This window comes from Ambystoma mexicanum, chromosome 2q, assembly GCF_040938575.1.
Source record: "Ambystoma mexicanum isolate Mex_15411 chromosome 2q, UKY_AmexF1_1, whole genome shotgun sequence".
In the NCBI taxonomy this organism is placed as follows: domain Eukaryota; kingdom Metazoa; phylum Chordata; class Amphibia; order Caudata; family Ambystomatidae; genus Ambystoma; species Ambystoma mexicanum.
In genome coordinates, this window is record NC_090924.1 from 600517115 (window position 1) to 600540984 (window position 23870).

At 47.1% G+C, this 23870-nt stretch overlaps 1 protein-coding gene across 2 annotated transcripts in view; it reads left to right on the forward strand.

Annotated features, from left to right (window-relative positions):
* The window catches only part of TTC21A (tetratricopeptide repeat domain 21A), a 1029691-nt gene that overhangs the window by 599188 nt on the left and 406633 nt on the right, over positions 1-23870 (forward strand). For both annotated transcript variants that reach the window (XM_069647746.1, XM_069647747.1), the window contains exons 19-20: positions 15336-15439; positions 17175-17363. In XM_069647746.1, coding sequence (XP_069503847.1) covers positions 15336-15439; positions 17175-17363 — 293 coding nt within the window. The remainder of the gene's footprint in view (positions 1-15335; positions 15440-17174; positions 17364-23870) is intronic.

The window sequence follows — 23870 nt, forward strand, 5'->3', positions numbered from 1 at the left end:
GCCCTGTACTGTCTCAGGAGATCGTTGGGGGCCCATACACTTGTTGTTGGGTGCCCAGCCTGCATGGTCGTTCATGTCCTCTGAGTGCTTGAAGTGGAGGGTACTGCCATAAGAAAAAGGGAAATGGGGGGACTACAAGTGTGAGAGGCTGCCGGGGGGGGGATCATTCTGGTGAGAAGTGCCTCACAGGTGAACATGCAGGACTGGAGTTGGTGGAAGCCGACTCAGATGCACAATGGCAGCGGGTGTCAGGATGCCTACCCCCTGGCATCCGGATCAAGCCCATCAGCCCCGGGAGCAGGCATCCAGACATTTACAAAAACCCCAGCAGCCCCAGCTAGGGGCTGTCTTGGTTCAGTCCTGGCGCGTAGGCACCAGGCTCATAATAAAAATCAGTCCTGGCACCATAGGCGCCAGGCTCATAGACATTACTTACCTCATGCAGACCATGCTGCAAATAAATCCAAGCCAACGTGAGGCCTGGATGGGACTATTTTACTACAGGGACTATTTTTTACTCGGGTGTGGTCCTGGGGAAGTTCTTTCCTGGGACTACTTTGAGGCTATTTAAACCACGCCCGAACAGCAGCACATGCTTCGTGCTATTCTGCATCCAGCAGCGTGACTCTCACCGTGCCTGCAGCCAGCATCCAGTCTTCTGCAACGCCCGCGTGCCTGCAGCCAGCATCCATTCTTCTGCCACGCCCGCCTCGAATCCGGAGCTCCTAGTATAAAGAGGAAGAAAAGGACAAGGTTAGAAAACGAACTTATTTCAAATTCCTCACCCGATTCCGGATCCATTTCATCTCCCGACCTGGAAAGTACATCAGTCCTGCACGCGTCGCTTCGCCAGCTCCAGCACGGCGCCATACTCACCAGTTCTCTCAGCATCTTTCGATCCGGCACTGTCTCCATCATTTCTTCACCGTACTCCGGCACCTAGGGGCACAAGAATAACAAGGTGAGCCAAGGGAATCAACAAATACCTCTTATCACCATACCCTTACCTGATTTACCACTGGCGGTATTATTCTCCATATCTTCATATGCCGCATCTGTAAAGAGGGAGAAAAACAACACGTTAATGCATGCAATAGTTACCGGACAGCGTTGGGTAACACAGACTCTTACCTGAACGCCAGCAGCAGCTACGAGACCTTCTTCTCACAAACTCTGTTTGCAACTTAAGGAAGGAAGGGGACAAGAGTGAACATCGGGCACATTGAACTCTTTGAACTTGATACTTACCAATCCCTCCTGGGACTTCAGAGTCAATTCTTACCGGAACTCTCCTAACGCCTTCAAACCAGTGAAGTAACTGGTATCTACGCGCCCCTGCAAGACACGCAGGATGGAGAGCTCATCTTTTACAAACATAAGGTGAGGTTACTAAGGGGATATCAGAGGTGATTAGTGGGGGAGAGCGAGAACAGTTGGGAGGCCATCACTAAAACCCACAGGTGGCTAATCCCTGTCTCCACTTGCAGGAAAATACTTCTTCGGGTCCAGCAGACGAGACTAGGCGGGCCAGTCCAGACAGTCATCTCTGCAATACACATCACGTTGACGGAGACCGCAGCTGTCCGGGTCCGATCGACACCCCTGTGGGGTCCAGGTGAGCGTAACAGAACGCAAAGCCTTTCTAAAAATACCCACCCGGGTGTTATGGAAACCTCGGAAACCGACCAACTGGCCCAGTGCATAGATTACCGCGCATTAAATCAGATTACGGTAAAAAAACGATACCCATTGCCTCTGATCCCCGAATTACTAGACCAAGTAAAGGATGCTTGTATCTACACTAAGTTAGATCTCTGAGGGGCATAGCATCTGGTACGTGTCAAAAAAGGTGACGAATGGAAGACTGCCTTTCGCACCAAGTACAGATTATTCGAATATCAGGTGATGCCCTTTGGGTTGTGCAATGCACCATCAGCCTTCCAGTATTTTATGAACGATGTCCTTCGTGAACTCATTGACGTCTGTGTCGTCGTATACATAGATGATATTCTAGTGTACTCCTCCTCAGAATCAGACCATGTTAAGCACGTGCGTGCAGTCCTTGAGAAACTACGCCAGCACAAGTTATATGCAAAATTGGAAAAATGTGTTTTTCATGCTACGAAAGTTGAATTTCTTGGATTTATCCTGACCCCAAAGAGAGTCCGAATGGACTCTCAAAAGGTGGCCGCAATTCTCAAGTGGCCATCACCCAGTTCAGTCAAAGGGGTACAAAGCATGCTCGGATTTGCTAATTTCTACCGCAGATTCATTCCAGACTTCTCCCATGTTGTACACCCCATCACAGCACTTTTGCGAAAAAACAAACGCTTCCTGTGGACCGAAGAGGCTGAAAAGACCTTCCAAGAGCTGAAAGCGAAATTCACATCAGCACCTGTCTTAAAGCATCCACGCCCTGAGCTTCCATACATAGTAGAAACTGATGCATCCAGTTTAGCCATGGGAGCTGTCCTGTCCCAGAAGGATCCTGAAACCGGTCAACTTCACCCAGTAGCGTTTTGGTCTAGAAAGTTCTCAGCACCTGAGTTAAACTATGCGATTACCGATAAAGAGCTATTAGCTATCAAATCCACCTTTAAGGCTTGGCGGCACTACCTTCTTGGTGCCAGGCATACCATTACCCTAATCACTGATCACCGGAACCTGCAGTATTTAAAAACAGCCAAAGCCCAATCATCGCGACAACTTCGATGGGCATTGTTCTTTGCCGAATTCTATTTCGTGATCACTTATCGACCAGGCCACAAAAATGGCAAAGCAGATGCCTTATCCCGAATAGGGATGGGAGAAGCATATGCAAACCCGGAACCGGTGCCAAAAATTCCCGAGCAAAGAATTCTTGGCATAACGACTCAACAGACACTAGAAGATATTGATTCAAAAATCCAACAACTCTTCGATCCAGCAACCCTGCAGGACTGGGTAAAGAAAGGCCTGGACTACTCAGTCGTCAATGACCTATTTTACTATCAAGGACGACTATTTCTACCACACAAGGAAATACAAGAACTAGTCATCTCCAATTACCATGAGACCCTGATGGAAGGGCACCCAGGTATCGCAAAAACTGAAGCGAAAATTAAGAGACAGTTCTGGTGGCCCACTTGGCGAAAAGACGTAAAGTCATTTGTGATGTCTTGTGGCATTTGCGCCCAAAACAAAAGCCAGAAGAAAAAAACCTGCTGGCCTTTTACAACCTTTGGATATTCCACCTACACCATGGCACACCTTGTCTTTAGACTTTATTACAGATCTACCTCCATGTAATGGATTTAACACCATCCTACTTATTGTGGATCTTTTTTCCAAGATGGCCCACTTTATTCCTTTAAAGGATTACCTTCCGCTTCAATTTTGGCTAAGGAGTTCCTCGAAAACATTGTTCGAATACACGGATTTCCTTCCGTATTGGTCTCTGACCGAGGCAGTCAATTCATTTCACAATTTTGGAAGAAATGTGTTCAATTGGCGCAAATCGACGTGAGGTTACCAACCAGTCACCATCCCCAGACCGATGGTCAGATGGAGAGGACCAACCAGACCCTTCAACAGTACCTACGTTGCATGCTGCACCAGACCGAAAGCAATTGGAAGGATATTTTATGGATTTCCGAATATGCATACAAAGCTCAGTACATTCTGGAACCGGACAAAGCCTCTTCTATACCATATATGGACATCACCCTCGAACCTCTGAACTCAATTCGCCTCAGCACTTAGAAATGCCTGCAGTTAGTCATTTACACTCTACTAATACACAAGCCTTTAAGGAGGCAGCAGAACATTTGAAACAAGTGAAAGAGAAATATAAGAAAAATGCTGATCAACATAGAAGCAATGCTCCACGATATCAGATTGGGGATCAAGTTTGGCTGGCTACAAAACACATACCTCTAAAAGGAACTCAGACTTCTAATCCTAGGTATTTGGGACCTTACACTATTAAGGCCATTATCAACCCGGTGGCCGTCAAGTTGGAATTACCCTCTAATATGCGGATCCATCCCGTCTTTCATGTTTCACTTCTGAAACCAGTTCAACCCGGGACAAGACTTGCCAAACCACCTGACCCCATCCTAATAGATGGAGAACCTGAATTCGAGGTAAAGAATATCCTGGACTCTAAGTTGGTTAAATCAAGACTTTTTTATTTAATGGACTGGAAAGGTTACAGACCACAGGAAAGGTCATGGGAGCCTAGTGACCACGTTCATGCACCTCGGTTGGTGAAGAAATTCCATCTGAACTTCCCAGACAAACCAGGGCCAAGGGGAAGAACAACTTTAGGAGGGGCCTTGGGGGGGGAGTGCTGTCATGATGCCTACCCCCGGGCATCCGGATCAAGCCCATCAGCCCCGGGAGCAGGCATCCAGACATTTACAAAAACCCCAGCAGCCCCAGCTAGGGGCTGTCTGGGTTCAGTCCTGGCGCCGTAGGCACCAGGCTCATAATAAAAATCAGTCTTGGCGCCATAGGCGCCAGGCTCATAGACATTACTTACCTCATGGAGACCATGCTGCAAATAAATCCAAGCCAACGTGAGGCCTGGATGGGACTATTTTACTACAGGGACTATTTTTTACTCGGGTGTGGTCCTGGGGAACTTTCCTGGGACTACTTTGGAGGCTATTTAAACCACGCCCGAACAGCAGCACATGCTTCGTGTTATTCTGCATCCAGCAGCGTGACTCTCACCGTGCCTGCAGCCAGCATCCAGTCTTCTGCAACGCCCGCGTGCCTGCAGCCAGCATCCATTCTTCTGCCACGCCCGCCTCGAATCCGGAGCTCCTAGAATAAAGAGGAAGAAAAGGACAAGGTTAGAAAACGAACTTATTTCAAATTCCTCACCTGATTCCGGATCCATTTCATCTCCCGACCTGGAAAGTACATCAGTCCTGCACGCGTCGCTTCGCCAGCTCCAGCACGGCACCATACTCACCAGTTCTCACAGCATCTTTCGATCTGGCACTGTCTCCATCATTTCTTCACCGTACTCCGGCACCTAGGGGCACAAGAATAACAAGGTGAGCCAAGGGAATCAACAAATACCTCTTATCACCATACCCTTACCTGATTTACCACCGGCGGTATTATTTTCCATATCTTCGTATGCCGCATCTGTAAAGAGGGAGAAAAACAACACGTTAATGCATGCAATAGTTACCGGACAGCGTTGGGTAACACAGACTCTTACCTGAACGCCAGCAGCAGCTACGAGACCTTCTTCTCACAAACTCTGTTTGTAACTTAAGGAAGGAAGGGGACAAGAGTGAACATCGGGAACATTGAACTCTTTGAACTTGATACTTACCAATCCCTCCTGGGACTTCAGAGTCAATTCTTACCGGAACTCTCCCAACGCCTTCAAACCAGTGAAGTAACTGGTATGTACGCGCCCCTGCAAGACACGCAGGATGGAGAGCTCATCTTTTACAAACATAAGGTGAGGTTACTAAGGGGATGTCGGAGGTGATTAGTGGGGGAGAGCGAGAACAGTTGGGAGGCCATCACTAAAACCCACAGGTGGCTAATCCCTGTCTCCACTTGCAGGAAAATACTTCTTCGGGTCCAGCAGACAAGACTAGGCGGGCCAGTCCAGACAGTCATCTCTGCAATACACATCACGTTGACGGAGACCGCAGCTGTCCGGGTCCGATCGACACCCCTGTGGGGTCCAGGTGAGCGTAACAGAGGGTGCAGTGGGCTGGGCATATGCCTGGATGTTTTCATCATTGGCCGGGTGTGTTTGTACTCCTGAGTCCCCAGCAGTCGTGGGGGAGGTTCCCCTGTTGCGGGTGGAGCAGCAGCCTCCATAATGGCTGGAATAGGTGGTTGAATTGTGGCTGGTGTGCCGGTGGCCATGGAGGTGGATGGTACTGTCCCCTTTGATTTGCTTGTTTTTGTCACAGTCCCTTTCATGCCTGAGTCATGGCATGTGGCCTTTGTAGGACTTGCTTGTGCCGGTGTGCACAAAGTACTGGCACTTCTGAAGGTGCCTGGGTGTCTTGTGTGCCTGTTGGGAGATATGAAAGTGTGCGCCAATACCTTGATGGAAATATTTTAGGTGTGTTGTTGTGTATTGTCAGGTGTACTATGCTGTCACAGGTTGCTAGGCATCCAGGGCGGGTATATTTCATGTGACTGACATTATGCCAGTTTGCAGCATGGATTAATGTGCATGCATATGATCATTGTGGGGGTCGTGCCTTGCTTGGACCGTTCAGTCATGTGCATCACTGACACACAGGGTCACGTGTGCGCATGTAGGGCAGGACAGATGTTGCTGCATATCCTGTAGTACTGTCAGCTGAGGGGTGCCCTGCTAGTTGTGGTGGCCTCATGATGACATAAGGTTGGACATTCGGCCTCATTACAGGTTTGGCGGTAGCCTTGCCGGTAAAACCGTCAGGCTACTACCAAACTTGTGATTTTCTTCTGGCACACGCGAATGGCCAATTACCGGGCTATTCCGGCCCTGCCGGACCTGGTATTTGCCCAATCGCGGGCGCTGGAAAAAAATGCTCCCCATTCCCATTGAGCCGTGTAGGGCTCAATGGAAATGGGGAGGTCGGATGCACCGACACCATTCAGAATGATGGCGATGCATCCGAAATGCTGTGCTCGCGAGTGCCGCTCTGCCCGCCAGGTCAGACCTGGCGGGCAGAAAGGCACCCGCGAGCACAGCTGGTAGCTTGCCGGTCTGGGAACTACAGTACCGGCAAGCTTACCGGTACTGTAGTTCCCGGACTGCCAAACTTATAATGAGGCCCATTGTCTCCATTGGGGCCTTGCAGCTACTAGTCAGTTGCAGTGGTTGTTAGTTTGAGACACATCCAGTGGTGTTCTTTGCTTGACATGCGCTGCATGTTTGGTATCATGCTTGCTGTGGTTTCTGTGCATGAGTTACCAGTGTGCAGTCAAGGGGTGGTTGTGATGTGTAATGCAGATGTGTGACAGTCCTTGTTACTTGCAGTTCAATGGTGGTTGTTTCGTACATCATGCCCTCGTCATCCTACTTGGTTGGAATTTAAGGGGGATCACAGCATTCATAAATCATGATGTAATGACCTGCAGTTTCACATGGATGGGTAATGCATTGTTGGGGTTAAAGTCACATGGATGCATGGCAGTTTATGCATGTCTACATGCTATTAGGGTTGTGCTGCAATGGGCCCATCATTCACTCATGTACTCACAAGGTTATCCCTGGATGCTGGGTCTGACCTCTGCCGAACCCAGGCCCCCCATGCAGAGAATGCTGCTGACTATCTCCTCCCATGGGGTCAGCTGTAGAGGGTCTACTGTTCCTCCAGCTCTGGCTCTGGCAATTAGGGTGCAGACTCGTGCCTTGAGGCCCTTCCACCTCTTTTTCATGTCATCAATGTCCTGTGGGATGCGGCCTACATCCACCACCTTGGCCCTTACGTCTGCTGTGAAGGCATCATGAAGCAAGACACAGACTACAGATTCAAAGTTCAAAATGAAATGGTTTATTAACTCAAATGTCAGGATGGTTAAATGCCTAACTTGCCTTATGCTAAGGTGGGATTTCCCTACCTGAACAAAACTAAGGAAAGTCAGAGTTAGAAAGTTCAACTTAAATGTCTGTCTGTGTCCAAAACCATCCCTGCATTTACAACTAAAGCTAAACAATCTGTAGGGATGTCCACAATTAAAGAAATGGTGATCAAAACAAAGTTCAGAGCTTCTTCCAGCTCCAAGCTTTCTTTTCAGCTCTCCATCCCCAAGTTCAGAGAAGTTCCACAAAAGTCTTGAGATTAACTTTCTCAAGTTCAAACGAGAATTCTCCTTCTGTGGCTAATTCCCCTTACCTATAGAGTCCCCCAGCAGCTTTGCTGGATTTGAAGGGTTTGTTTCTTTTTACCTGCTAAGAGTGAGACCCTTTTTCCCACTCTTAGGCATTTTTGCTATGTGTGTTCTATGCTATTTTTGTGTTTAATGCCTATGGGATCTTTCTCAACCCCATAAGAACCATCTTTATTCACATGTGTTACACAGCACCCTCAGTGCAGTGACACAGGGGTGTCGTAGCGACCCCCAAACATAGACTCCATACCCTGGGACTGACTACTGTCTCCCAGGGCATGTAAAGTCCCCATTGACTTTACTAGTCGAATCCTATGAACTAAACCAGTACAACCCATCTTACTATGGAGGTACTGGAAGGGGTTAATAGTTTTTCCCCTATGCTCATTTTCGAGAGGGTACCGTACAGTCCCTCTCTCAAAAGGTTCTGGCTGGTGGCAGTGGTTACTATCGTAAATATTCGACCGCAAATATTTCCCTATGGGATTTTCCCATTGTTCGAGGCTACCACTTTTTCTGACAGCCTCTAACATACCGCCGGTGTATTTTAATATTAACTTTACTGTGGTAGGTTTTTATTGCCAGCACTATAATATAACTTTTCTCGTGTCTTCCTCTAAACTCCTAACCCAGGTCGGGATCCTTTGTTTGTCCTTTTGGCGGGCTTCTGCCGAGAAACCCTCCTTTCGGCACCACTGAGTCTGGGTTGGGTCCATTGTGTGGGAGGGGGAGTAGGACCCCTGGACAGGGTTGCCTCAGCAACCCATGTCGCACTCTATTCTGATAGGCTGGAGGGTCTCCCGCCAAGATGACCACTCCACTGTGTGAGTGACAGCTATGCTGTATGAATGGAGATCTTTTTGCATAAATGCAGGGTCCTGAGGACTGAAAAAGCAAGACGTCACCACTGGAACTAAGAAGCCGAAGAGGAGAGAAGCCAAAGACATCTGCAACGACTGAACCACCGGTGAAGCCATGCTGCAGCGTCTCACCACTATTCTCCACACGACGAGAGAAGATATTCACCTGCAAGAGCCTTCTTCCCTTGAACTGGTGGGGCCAACCAGTTTGCCAATCGCCTTCCCGGACCTGCCTTGGTCGAATCTCCCGTACCCTGTACTCGGAGGCCCGATAGCCAGGCACCAGTCCACCCGGACCGCGATTTAAAGGAGCGTACCTTTTATTCGTCGGGCAGCACCGCGGCTGGTTTCATCCCTGGGCAGTGCAGTAACTCGAACCTTCCTCCATGACGAGAGCCTCTCTTCCTCTGCTGGATCACCCGAACTGCAGGAACTACCAGGAACAACCGCCACCGCAAGAGCCACTTCTCCATTTTAAGGTACATTGTTCCGCCAGGCCGTCCTTTCTTCGCGGTAGCACTAAAGGTGTTTTAAATCCTTTACCTACCTGTTTGGTTGGCCGTCCCTCTCGCTTAAGTATGTTGTTTTCAACGTCTGCATCCACCTTTTCCACTTCGTTAACTTAAGACTTGACTGCAGCTACAAGAACATTTTGCTCCTGGGCCCTTGCCCTGTACCAACCGACTTTGGCACAGGCCTACTGACTCTGGTCACATTTGTTAGATCTGCCTTCTTTAGATTGATTCTCAGCTAGAACTGTGTGGTGCACCGATTTTCTTTTAACTACCCTTTCCTTCCCATTTCGTTAACCTTGTGAAATGCCATTTTGCTCTGTTTTCATTTAAGTATTGCTTATACTGATACACTGCCTTGCTTAAACTGGTTCACAAACTGATAGGAAGTGTTGCTAGGGTACATAAGAACCTATTTCTATATAACTTGTGCTTTCCCTCCCTTGTGAGGAATTGTTAGAGGATCCCTTGTGTGTAGTTGTCACTGTGCCGTTTTGCTCAGTTTTCACTCTGGTTGACTTGGTCTACAATTTAACTTGGGAGTGTGTATATTTTTCCTTTGACTTAATTTAACTTGCTTGATGACTGTGATACATGTGTTTTATTAGAAGTGTTTAAAATAAATATATATATACTTTTTTAAATACAAAGCTTTGATCAGTGTTTCAGTGTACCGTAGTCTAGTGGGCCTATTGTGTAAACCCTGAATACTGCTCATCTCCCTCTTGAGATAAGTCTGACTGCTCAGCCACAGCTACCAACCAAATCTTTGTGGTACAGACTGATACCAAAAGGGGATTTATTGCTCTCACCTCTAGTCCTAATCTTGTGTAGTGCTCCCTAAGGGAACTGCACAGGATTCTGCCTAACAAACACAAACCCAGATCAGCTTGACACTCCTGGATTGAATTAACAGTACTCTTATATTATTCCTTATTGGTTCATTTAAACAATGGTCCTCATTAGGAGTTTGCAGGTCCCGATACAACGGTACCGGTAAGCTTACCGGTACAGTTGTATCCGGACCGGCAATCTCTGAGGCGTGCTCGCGGGTGCCTTTCATTCCGCCAGGTCTAACCTGGCGGAATGAAAGGCACCCGCGAGCACAGCTTGTCTGTAGCACCGGCACAGTAATGAACCGTGCCGGTGCTACAGCCATTGTTACGCTCACCTGGTATCCACGGGGGCAGCACACGATACTGGTTGGAGGTTTAAGCGCTATCCCGGACCCCTCTCTGCTTGGTTATGTGCCAGACGTTGGGTAGCGCCTATAACAGGAGAATGGAGGGTTAAGATACTGGTTCTGTGATGGGTGGACTCCCACTTCCCTCTGGTCCAAATCCCCACCCTTGGGGTTATTGCTCACCTTAGGTTTTTGTGCGTTGAACTCTCCGTCCTGCATCTCTCTGCAGGGGCGCGTGGTTGGTGCGGGCGTTCCGTGGACCTAGTTGCTTCACTGGTCCTTGTGCCCTTATGTTGGGTCCAGACCGGCTGTGATTCCGACTCTGCTTGTTGTCTTCCAGTTGAATTATAATGTCTTTTCCGTCTTTATTCTATCTCTTTCTTTCCCTCCGTTTTCTCTGTCTCCTCAGTGTCTTGCTCCACTACGCTGTTCCCTAACAATGTCTGTTTTTGTTTTCACAGGGATGGTTGCGATCTCGGAGTTGCTGCGCCGATGGTGAAGACCACAGTGAGTTATTGATGCGTGGAGTGCTGCACTGTTTATTGGTGTTAATTGCTAACTTGTGTTCTCTTCTCTTTGTACAGGTTGCAGTGATGTTCCGGAGTGATGAGCGATGGAAGCGCTGCTTGCCCAGGTAAGTGTTTTGTTAATGCTGACCTTGTTCCTTCTCCCTTGCAGGTTGCGGTGAAACCCGAAGATGGGCGAGGTAAGAGAAGCGCAGGCTGCTGCCAGGACTCGCTGCTTGCCCAGGTGAGAATTGTTATTAATGCTGTCCTTGTTTCTTTACCTTTGCAGGTTGGGGCGAACTCGGGAGATGGGTGAGGTAACCGAAGCGCAGGATGGATTCAAGGCCGGTTACTTCACAGGTAAGTGTTCTTGCTCGCTAATGCTGTTCTTGTTCTTCCAGGTTATTGATGGAATCCGGATCTAGGGCTTCAGGATAGGGCCGCCGGAGAAGCAGATGAGCAGGAGCTGGACACGGTGAGCGTTACACTGCAGGAGTGCAGAATAACGCGAAGCGTGTTCTGCTTTTTGGGTGTGGTTTAAATAGCCCAGGTAAAGTAGTTCCAGGTCAAGTAGTTCCAGGCCCAGCCACACCCAAAACACTAGACCACATGACTTGGTTCTAAAGAACTGAGCTGTGTAATAGGCCTCCATGTTGGATTAAGGTCCAAAACTGGCATTGCTTTATTCCTGATAATGAGCCTTGCGCCAAAGGCGCCAGGACTGATTGCATGTAAGTTTCTGATGAAGTTTTAAGGCCCTTGGGGCCAGTGTGAAGGACGTTAGCCCCACTGCTGCCAGGGTGCTGTTATACCTGAGGGGGTCAGGGGCATGGATCCTGACAGCCATCCTCATTCCCTATAGGCTCAAACGGGAATGGGGAATCGCCTGATTTCGGCACCCGCGAAAGAGCAATTACCGGGTCCGATTTTACCGGCAAGACTACCTTCAACATTGTAATGAGGCCCAATGTCTTTGACTATCACAATTGAAAGTTCCCTGGTCTAGGCGCAGTTGTCAGACCACATGGTCCACCCATCACAGGTAACACCGACAGGAACCCTCTGCTGTTCTACCCACGCAGGTTCTTCTTTATCTGCTCCTGTGTAAAGGTTCACACTCACTTAGCTTCTTCTTGTTGGACTCTTGGTTGTATGTGAAGGTTCACACTCACTTGGCTTCTCCTGGTAAGCCTCTTGTCTTTGCCACAATGTGTCACATCTCCTTTTGCCAGTCTTTGGCCTTGCCGTACTGCATTCAATATTCATCATAATTAAGTTTGCTGCTTAGTTTCCATACAACCCGTTGGTTTGTATCACTCTGTGCATGCTTTCCGGCCCATTCGGCATTCGTTCCGTTTACACACAGCCCCCTCGGAGCGCCCCTGTCTCGAGTGATGTTCCCTCACACTCACCGGTCTCCGGCGGTCCTGTTGGGTGGCTGCAATGGACCACTTCTCGTTCGCCTGCTGGCTTGCCTTTGGCTGCGAGCCCCGCTCGCACCTTTGATGCTTCTCTGTGTTCGCCTGCAGCTCCGCTTGTCTTCCACGGACGCTGGCTGCGGTTTGTTTTCTTTTTATTTGTCCGCAGCTCCAGCTGCGCTTCCTGACCATGGAGGCTCCCCCACCTGTGGAAAGCCAACAGCCCCTTTTTCTCCTGGGCTCCAAAGGTCTCTGAGGTAATCTACCGGCATCCTGGATTCCCTGCAGGACCCACCACAGTTGCCTCCTCTGAAGCTGGATCCCCTGCTGGTCTCTTGCACTCAGGCCTCCCTGCTGCTCTTTACAGTCCATTGGACTTGCCTGGCTGTAGTTAGAGAGACATGCCTGACCTTCACAGTACTCTGCAGGCAGCTTCCTCATCGCATTACTAGCGTTCACTACTCCTAGTCGCCTTTTACTCATTCTAGTACTGTCATAGGTAAATTGTGGGAAAATGAGGGGAGATGTTTTACAGTAGCCTTTAAAGGTCGGGGGGGGTTAGGTTGGTGTTCAATAGGGAAATTATACCATGTCTCGCCTGTGGGTACACCTCTCCCAATCCCCAGTGACCCTCCACCAAGGTGATCCTCCCTTGCTTCTCCACCCCCAGGGTCAGGATCCAAATGTGGTGGCCTTTCCCTGCCCACCTCAGAAGAGGATCCAGGGGAGTAGGAGTGAGGATACCCTCAGGTTTCTCACACGGCCCAGATGGCGTTCTTGCAGTGCTGGGTGGTCTTGGTGTCTTGTGATTGTTGAATTTGGGTTTTCACACCTGGATATCTGGTACCTTTGTCTTGCCTTTCCCTGCAGATATGATTGGGCTTGCCTCTGGGGATGGATGGCTCTCCTGCAGGTTGATTTTCAGTGGGTTGTGTTTTTAAAGATGGCTGCCACAGTACTTCCTTTCCTTCCATGACCTTATTTTTGCCGGCGGAATTACCGCCAGCGCAAATAACGTCAATTTAGCACAGATTGACCCGCCTGTAACGGTAATTCCACTGAATGTGGGTGGATTACTGGTGTGTACTTTATTTTCAGCGGTAATTCTGCCAGACAGAATTATTGTAAACGCCAATCATGGGTGCGGGATCCTGCCAAGGTGTAATCACCTTTTGATGCTTTTCCGTGTTTGCCTGCAGCTCTGCTTGTCTTCCACAGACGCTAGCTGCGGTTTGTTTTCTTTTTATTTGTCCGCAGCTCCAGCTGCGCTTCCCCGACCATCGAGGCTCCCCCACCTGCGGAAAGCCAACAGCCCCACTTCTCCTGGGCTCCAAAGGTCTCTGGGGTCATCTGCCGGCATCCTGGCTTCCCTGCAGGACCCACCACGGGTGCCTCCTCTCAAGCAGGATCCCCTGCCGTTCTCTGTCACACAGGCCTCCCTGCTGCTGGTCTTCCTGCTGCTCTTTACAGTCAATTGGACTTGCCTGGCTGTAGTTAGAGAGACATGCCACGACCTTCACAGTACTCTTCAGGCATCTTCCTCATCCCAGTACTAGAGTGGTGAAATGAGTTCCTAGTGTTCACTACTCCAAGTCGCCTTTTGCTCGTCCTAGTACTGTCATAGGTAAATTGTGGGATAATGAGGGGAGATGTTTTACAGTAGCCTATAAAGGTCGGGGGAGGGTTAGGTTGGTGTTCAATAGGGAAATGGGATACCATGTCTCTCCTGTGGGTACCCCACTCCCAATCCCCAATGACCCTCCACCAAGGTGATACTCCCTTGCTTCTCCACCCCCAGGGTCAGGATCCAAAAGTGGTGGCCTTTCCCTGGCCACCTGAGAAGAGGATCCAGAGGGAGTAGGAGTGAGGATACCCTCAGGTTTCTCACACTGCCCAGATGGCATTCTTGCAGTGATGGGTGGTCTTGGCGTCAAGTGATTGTTGAATTTGGGTTTTCACACCTGGATATCAGGTACCTTTGTCTTGCCTTTCCCTGCAGGCATGATTGGGCTTGCCTCTGGGGATGGATGGCAGTCCTGAAGGTTGATTTTCAATGGATTGTGTTTTTAAAGATGGCTGCCACAGTACTTCCTTTTCCTTCGATGACCTTATTTCTGCCGGCGGCATTACCACCAGCGCAAATAACATCGATTTAGCACGGATTGACCCGCCGGTAATGGTAATTCCACCGAATATGGGTGGATTTATTAGTGTGTACTTTATTTTCAGCTGTAATTCTGCCAGACAGAATTACCGTAACCGCCAATCATGGGTGCGGGATCCTGCCAAGGTGTAATTACTGCTGTATTACCGCCAAACTCGTAATGAGCCCCTCTGCAGAGGAAACATTGGACCTCATTACAAGTATTCTGGTAAAATGGCAGTAATACCAGATTATCGTTACCGGTGGGGTGATTGCCAGAAATTACTGGTGTATCAGGCACGTGCACATCCCCCCGCCAGTAACGGTTTTAGCATCACTTTTAACTTTTACCCCCAAACCTGTAATGAGGCCCATTGTATTCCTCAGAACCAACGTTAACCATAAATTAATATAACCTGTTCTTTTCCACATGTATCCGAGAGCATGAGTTATTTTTCCGAAGAAATACACAAAATATGTTTGACTTTTATCTACATGCACTAAGCATGACCGCAAGGCAGCAAACGATAAACCTAACATATGTTGCCTGCCAAGGGCAATGAGTGATTCACGTAGAATAGTGGCAGAATTGGTAAGCAGAGTGACCTGACCCTATGAGCCATGGAGGGGGGAATGTAACATTGTATAACAAATCAGAGTTGCTATCCAATGATGATATGTAATTGATTTAATACATGTAAATGAATCGCGTAAAGTTTAATTGACAGCAATTATTGCTTGAATTGGAGTTATCTGTGCTTGTTTGAAAACAATTAAAGCAGTAGTTCTTGGCAACTACTGTAGCATGTCCCTATTCATGTTATGGCTGCATTTGCACTTTTGTAATGCTAATGTTTTCTTACAGTGAATGATTTGCCCTCTATGGTGAATGATGTAAAATACCTGATTTTACTAGCCAAGACGTACAAAATAAGTAAGCGAGAAGAAGTGGTGGAAACGTTCAACAAGGTAACAGGTGGTACAATGTAAAGTTGATTTGAAGTTTCTCATTTACTAAGTGGATTTGGCAATTGCAAACCTAAGCAAGGTTCAATGCATGCTGGTCGTTATTACTCATTGTAGAAAGATCAGTACTGTCACTACCCGTTCGATTTACTTCAATTGGAATTCCTTCATCAGAATACAAAAACAAAGTGAACAATTTAGCAGCCTTTCCCCAGAAATTAAGTAGTCTCATAGCATCCCCTGAGTTTGGTATACATAGTTAATTGTGATAGATCTAGATTTAAAGTTATCGTCCTGTTTTGAGTTCCAAAATATTTCTCATTCAAGACATAAATGTTTCCTCAGTTAACCAATACATTATTTTAATTTTGACTACAAATCACAAAATGTACCTTAATTGGACCTCAAAGATGCTCTAATAGTATTAGACAACATACTTTTAATTTTATCCGTAAACATTCTTAGTTTGACCCATTAATGATCCTCATTTGGGTCCCAGAGATTTCATATTTTGTATCCCAAAGCTGCACCTCACTTGGATTAAACATGAGTCTCTCTTTTATGCTGTGAGGTCCTTTGCCTTGATTCTAACATATCACCCCTAGTGTGAGGAAAGTCTTCTCTGATGTCGAAGTAGCGCCTTTTATTTAGACTGCTGGGCTGCCTGGATGTGTCAGTAGACTTGAAAGTGATTTTTTTGGGCAAGACCCTAATTTTGTTTTGGGTAGTGTCTCTCCTGGTAACAGCATAAGGACTTATTTATCACCAAGTCCTAGGATGATAAACTACGTTAACGTGCAATGGCCAAACCAAACAAGATCTCTCTTGATATAGGTGTTCTGTGTCAGACCTCTTGTGGTTACTTCTACCTACAACAGTTTTGCCTTCTGCATTCGTCTTTCCTAATTGTGTAAAACTGTACCTGGCCGGGAATGGCCCACTAGCCCGAGATGATAGATCCAAGGGAAGCTAAGTGATGGTCTTCACCAAGTGCTCAGGACTTTTACCAGCTTTGAAAACCCCACCCCCGCTATAAAACCATTAGCAACACAAACAAAAAACCTGCTAATTTACATTTTGTTTACGGAAAATCGTCTTTGCGTGTTCTGCTTGTGCCGATTTACCTTAAACAACTAAAAATAAAGATGGACAATAGTAGAAAAATTAAAGGGAGCTTGTGTGTTAAATCCCATTACTATTTCCATGGTGATAAGCGGAAAATGGTGCATTGAGACGGTGCCTGCAGTGGCATATGTCCAAATAGAAAATGACAGACCTGCAGAAGAGGTGGCGATGGCTTGAATGGAGTGCATGATGTTATTTTTTGATTCAGGCCACGTTCCTGACCACTTGGTTGGCTGGCGGCTCCCTTGTGGTTGCTAAAATATTTTTATATTTATGCTAGGATTTAAACCAGTGGTGCTTAGGATACAATATATATCTGCTGAACTATGCAAGAAAGCTTTCTTTTTGGCCCTGATAATAGCAACAACATAGTCCAGGGTTTGAAAAAATATAATAGTCAAGCTTTACCAAATGTATACATTGTCAATGGCTTTTGCCTCAAAGTACACCTCATTATATAATATTTTAGCACAACCCCTTTCTTCTTTCTGAACAAAAAGGATGTACCTGCAGGTCTGCTTAAAGTTTTTTTATTGTTGCCAGCAGCCTGCTCGATAAAAAAAAAAAACTATTTTCTGCAACTGAAATTACCTTTTTTTGGGAATTTCTTCAGGCTTTTGACATTCAGTCCAGGATATTAAAACGTGTCCATGTGGAGCAGCCAGAGATGGTCCCATCTCAGAAGCAGCAGGCATCAGTTATCTGTGTTCAGCTTGCAGAGCAGTACTTGGAGCAGAAGGACTTTGATAAAGCCATCAAATATTACAAAGAGGCACTCTTCTTCTCCGATTCCGACAGTAAGGTGAGGACATAACCAATGGCATATGCTGTTTCACCTGCAATTAATTGTGTAGGGTTTGAAAGCACATTATTACCTACCTCCTTAGTGCCACTTTGAGATCATCGAATTTTGATGCGCCTGTGTGTACAGTCCAGCATTACTAACGGGAATCTATTGCCAGTGGTAATGAGATGACAATTCTTGCAACATTACAGTTTGTGTATACTCTGGTCCATATAAGTAGGTGGAATCAAGGAACAACTGGGCAAATCAGAGAAACTAATGTGCACTGTGGAAAAGTTAATGGCTACTGCATAATATGCAAAGGTGACATCTTTACAAGCAGACATTGTGAAGAAAAAAGGCATGAAAGAGTATAACATTTAGTTCCAAGCCAGCTGTGATGCTTATCCTCCAAAAGCAAATCCGAATTATTTGATCTGCAAAACCAGCCCTTTCTGTGTCCATATTCTTGAATAACGTTGTTGCTGTAGGAGTGGATTTAGAGCAGAAGAAAGGCATAGGGTTCTCCTGCTCATGTCTAAATTTGAAAATGGTTGAGACCAGAAGAGGGCAAACTCTTGATCAGTACAATCTAAACAAATTGCAGAAAGAAGAAACATTCTCGATCTCCATCATTATGAATGTTTTTAGGCCTTCCATGGAGATTGTTTAAAAATGCTTAGTTCTCTTTTTAAATATATTTATTGTGCATTTGGTTTACAATAAACCTACCACACAATTATTACAATCATCTGCTGGTTACACAGTATATAATTCATGCATAATAATTCATAGCATTCTTAGCAATATAACAAATATTTTTCTAGTACATCAACTAACACTTAGTTATTTAAAACAATTACCCAAGATATAAAAGCAAATCCAAATAATAATTTTCTTTTAAAACATGTTTTTTGTTTTTTATTTTGGTTGCACATAAGGAGTCGAAATATAAAAGAAATATAAAAGAAAAATATAAAAAATATAAAAGAAAAGCATCATTCAGTCGATCAATTAAAGCACAGTTACAGATGGAGTACATGGCATAATACAAGGTCATATGGTCTCTCCTCCCTCATTCCTTTTACCCCCCAGATTTCTACCTGACATTCCACCCCATAGGTGGGATCAAGAGCTTTCCAGAAACAGTCTTGCCAACCTTTTTCTGCTGAAGTGCCCACTCCCAAGCCTTCATTGCCACTCTGTTAGAGGAGAGGAGCTCCGGGAACCAGTGTTTCAGCGTCAAGCAGGGAATAAACGGCAGGGAACGAAGAGGGAGTGGGAATCTAAACTGTTTGATGGAAGCCCATTTAGAGAGGGGGCGGGAGATGTCCAAGCAAGGAGGTCTGAGTTCTGGGCTGCAACATAATATTTATGGAGATCCAGCACCCCTAACCCACCCCATCTTGAGCCCCCCCGAAACCACCCTTCTAGAAATTGTAGCCCTCTTGCCCTGCCAAACAAACCCCAGCACCATGCACTGCAGGCAGTCCAGATGTTTCAGAGGGACGTCAACTGGTAGGGTGGTACACAAATACAGGAACCGGGGGAGCAGGCTCATCTTAACTGCCATAATGTTTTGCCCATCTTTCCAGATCCCCCCTCAACCTTTTAAAAAGCGACAGGAAATTAACGCCAAACAAGTCAGACGGAGAGGCAGTGATCTGAACCCCCAGGTACTCTATTGACTTTGTATGCCATCTAATGGCGCAAAGGGACTTCAGGGCGTGGATCTCCCCTCCTAACAAACCCACCCCTAGTGTCACTGATTTACCGTAATTTATTTCAAAGCCGGATACCTCGCCAAAGGATTCTAATTCCTCCATCGCCTGAGGGAGGGGGAGTTGGACATTCATTAATGTGAGTAGCACATAATCCGCATAGACGGATACCTTATGCTGAGAGTCCCGGATCTTGACCCCTACAAGGGAGTTGTAGTGGAGGCGCTGAGCCAATGGCTCCATGATCAGGGCAAACAATAATGGGGAAAGCGTGCATCCATGCCGGGTCCCACACGTTAAGGGGGTAGGAGATGTGAGATCTAGGTTTATTCTTAGCGAGGTGGTGGGCGAGACATAATTGGCCATGATCATTTTCCGGAAAAGTGGGCCAAAGCAAAAGGCCTCCAAGGTCATTTCGACCCAGTGCACCTTATCAAAGGTTTTTGTGACATCTAGTTCCAGGACCGCTAATTTCTGATGATTAGAGGTTATTTTTTCTATTAGGTTTAGAACCCGCCGGATATTATCCCCTGTTTTCCTCCCCATGACAAAACCTGTTTGATTGGAATCAATAAGCCCTGGTAATATCAGAGATAGACAGTTAGCCAGGACCTTGGAATAAATGCTTGCGTCAATGTTTAAAAGGGAGATTGGTCTACAGGAAGCACATTCATTGGGTTCTTTGTTAGGTTTCAGGAGCAATATAGTGGTAGAGGCCTGCATAGAAGGAGTAGTGGGGCCTACTTCCCTAAAGGAGTTGAATAGAGCTGGTAATAGGGCCACGAGCTGGGGTCTGAACATTTTGTAAAATTTGGTTGGGAACCCGTCAGGACCCGGGCCTTTGGTTTCAGGGCCTTAATCACTGGTTCTACCTCCTCCATCTCTATTGGGGCCTCAAGCTCTGCTCTGTTTTCTCGTTAGAGACCAGTTAGAGTGGCTCCCTCCAAATACCACTTCTGTCTCTCCAGAGAGCGAGGGGGTGCCTGCATAGATTCCCTGAAATGGGATTCTTCTAGTCGCATCTTCTCTTTTTCCCCATATCTCACCATTCCCTGCTGATCCTCCAACCCTATAATCATGTTGCTCCTTTTAGATTCAGCCAATTTCCTCACCAAGAGCTGATTAGCTTTGTTGCCTTTGGCATAATATCCCTGTTTATTCACCAGGAGACACTGTGCTGTCTCTTCTGCATAGAGAGCTTCTAGCTTGTTCCTGGCAATGTGTAGGGACCGGTGGAGTTTTAGAGCCCACCCTTTTTTATACTTCCCTTCAATTTCTTTTTCTAGCTGGGAATGAACCTGCCTTTTGTGTTTATAAAATGCTGCTGAGTGTGCTATCAGCTCCCCCTTAATCACTGCATTCATAGCATCCCATGTGATTGCAGCTGATGTATGCTCTTTGGGGTTTTCCTGGAAATAGTTCTGGATAGCTTTCGCTTTGTTATCCCGCAGGGCCATCTCATTTAGAATTGAGCCATATAGCCTCCATGGAGGCTTAGAGCCAGAAGAGGGGGTGAAAATCCTCGCGGTTAACTGTACTGGGGCATGATCTGACAGCACTCTAGCTCCTATGGATACAGCATCTAAATATGGCAGAAGAGGGGGAGAAGCCAACATTAGATCTATTTGCGAAGAGGATCGGTGGGCATGGGGGAAAAAGTTAAATTTAGTTCCCCCAGATGTAAAATTGTCCAGGTGTCAACCACCCCTAATGATTTAAAGAAATGAACGATTCCCAATGCAATTTTGAAGTCTTTTGCTGAGGGGGCATGCGTTTTTTTGCACCAATGGGTCTGGGACCCTGTTAAAGTCCCCCCCCCCCGGATTAAAACATGACCTTCCAAAAAGGGGGACATAATAGCCTCAAAGTGCTGATAGAATTGGTCCATCCCCTCATTGGGGTCATAAATTGAGATTGGAGAGTGCAATTGTCCAAAAAGCACACCTTTGATATGTATGTAACTCTCCTCTGGGTCATACATGGTGTCTACTTCACTAAAGGGGATACCTTTTGCCAACAGAATCGCTGTTCCTCCAGTCTTCGAGCCGCTAGAGGCCTGGAATTGTCTTGGGAAGTCTCTATTCCAAAGGCAAATGAAGTCTGGGGGCAAAAGATATGTCTCCTGCAAGAAAACCACTCCCCTATTCAAGTCTTTCAAGCATGGCAGGATCAATTTCCACTTAGCAGGAGAGTTCAGGCCCTTTACGTTCAATGATACAAACTCGAGTTTCTGGTGGGGCAGGGAGGGGAGGACAGCTTCAGACTCCTACACACCTGTAGGAGGGACCCCTTGAGATTCTATTGCCATAAAGGTTCTGGTAGATCTTCACTCCATGTGACAACCAAGTTTTTCTATCAATGATCAAACCAACAAAAAACAACTCAACAAAAAACTTTAAAACATTGGGGCGACTCGCCCCTGTGTCCCCCAAGTGAACTTCCACTCAGGGTTGGGCTTAAGCCACATGAGGCCCAAATTCTCAGTAAATACGCTTCCGTTCATCGCTGATATGACTCCATACGGTGGTACCAGCCACCTAACTAATCCGGGTACTCAGGAGTGTGGAGGGGAGCGCCCTGGCCGGCCACCTTTAGATATCTTCGCCCAGTTTCTCCCTTTAACTCTAGACATCTCCTTGTTGCCTTGAGCGTCGGAATCCGTAGGGTCGTCACCGATACCTTCCCTGTGGGGGGAGGGGAGCCCCATGACCTCCTCCGCTTTCTCCATCCCATCGATTAAGCGGGAAGTTCCAGTGAAAGTAAATTGCAGGGTGGCTGGAAACAACCAGTGGTATTTGACGCTCTGCTCGCGCAGAAAGAGAGTGAGGGGACGGAGGGATCTCCGCTTCTGGGTGGTGGATGTGGCCAGCTCCACGTAGATAGTTCATTTTATGTGTGCCCTGTCGCCATGATCTGCTGTTTGGTGGTGAAGAAGTGAACCCGAGTGATGATGTCAGGTGGGTCATTTGATGACAGGCTCCCTCGGGAGCGTGATCTGTGTGTTCGGTCCAGAAAGTGCAGAGATTTATCAAGGTCGAGCAGGAGAGCCTGGAAAAAGTTACTGATGTACTCCATGAAGGCTTGGCCAGGAATTGAGGGGGGCATTCCCCTGATGCACAGTTTATTCCTACGTGCCCTGTTATCCAAATCTTCTTGCTTAGCCTCCACAAACTCACTTTTTCCTCTCCAGTGACTAGACTCTCTGTTGTAGCTTGGCCAAAGCAGACAAATGATCCAGGACCTGATCCTCTGTATTCCCCAGTCTCTGTTCCACTTCTCCAACTCTCTGGTCAAGCCTGTCCGGTTTAGATGAGATTTCGGACATACACTGGCAAAATTTGGTTTTAATGTCCACAATAAAGTCTTGGATGTCTTCTTTGGTGGCCAGTTGCCCAATGGGGCGATCCAGTGATTGGGGTCCTCTGCTTTCTTCCGCTTGCCTGCTGGAAGCAGCATGGTGGCAGTGTCTGGGGTTTTATGGGCCTTGGAGTGTCTGGGCATGATTGCAGGAGAATAGAGAATCTGGATGTGGGCTTCTTCTTGTAGGGCCCTCTGAGATGCAGCCCCCAGGCACTTTTCAGACTAAGTGTAACCTCAGGGGGAACCACAAAGGGGGGGTTCTTCTATGTGCTTGCCCACTTCTTGCTATCTGCAGCTGGCTACCCCCTCCACTAGACCCCCACTCTGTGCTCCCCTCCCAGCACCAATCACAGCTTCGTGCCACTTCGAAAACTGTAGGGGGAGTTAAGCTGCGCTCCCGATGTGAGGCTGTCAGGCACACTCTGCTTCCCTTCTCACATGCTCCCTCCATTCTCTGGACGGGCACGGATACACTGATGCCTTCACCTTCTCCTCTGTCCCTCACTGCCGAGCCTCTTCATGCAGGAAGCGCTCGCAGAGAGCATAGGCTGACTCATGATGCTGGCTCGTTTCCAGAGCTCTGCTCGCGGTTCCTGGGTGGCACTATCATTTTGTTTCTCCCGGTTCCAAGGGTCGGGGGGGTGATGCGAGGCCCGAACTCCACACTGCTTGTGCTTCCAAGTGTCAGTAAATTGCGCCTGCCATCTTGGAAGGGCGCTCACATCCACGGGCAACACAGGCCCCTGACTGTTAAATTGTTAGCAGGAGGTTCTTGGCTCCGTGACTTAAGCTGCTTCTGCCATGTGGCTTGCTGCTTATGATCCCTCCTTCTCCGATCCCGGGTTACCACATGGAAACGTTATTTCATGCTTTGAAAGTGGGACTCATGCGGAGGCTATTGGCAACACGTCTGCATCGTCGGCACTGCTAGCCACGCCCTTCCCAAGTAATAATTCTAAGATCTTATTTACAATAGTTAGAATTGCAATAGTTGAGGCAGTTTGTTGTGCGTTAAGAACACATTGCCAAAAGTCATCTTGCATTAAACTCGACTCATGGTGAACACATTTCTTCAGCCAATCGACACCTTGATGCATCAGAGCTTCAGACCTAATTATCAAATGTTTTAGAGTTTCTACCTCACGCTGACTAAATCAGCATCATCTTTCTAAGCGCATTATTTTTTTTACTTGCGCCACAAACCTCTTTTTATAAAAAACAAATTCATTTTAAATTTCATAAAACCATCTCTAAAATTACAGGGCGGATGTCTTAATAAATGTTGGGGTGCATCATTAAACGCTTTCACCTCCAATCCAACATGATAAAATAGGTGGTAATTCATAATCCGCTTTGTGTTATAGATCCAGTCGTGTTCATACAATTTATTTTTAGTTTTCCTGGGATTACTAACCAATTCCTCAGCATTATCATTCACCAATAT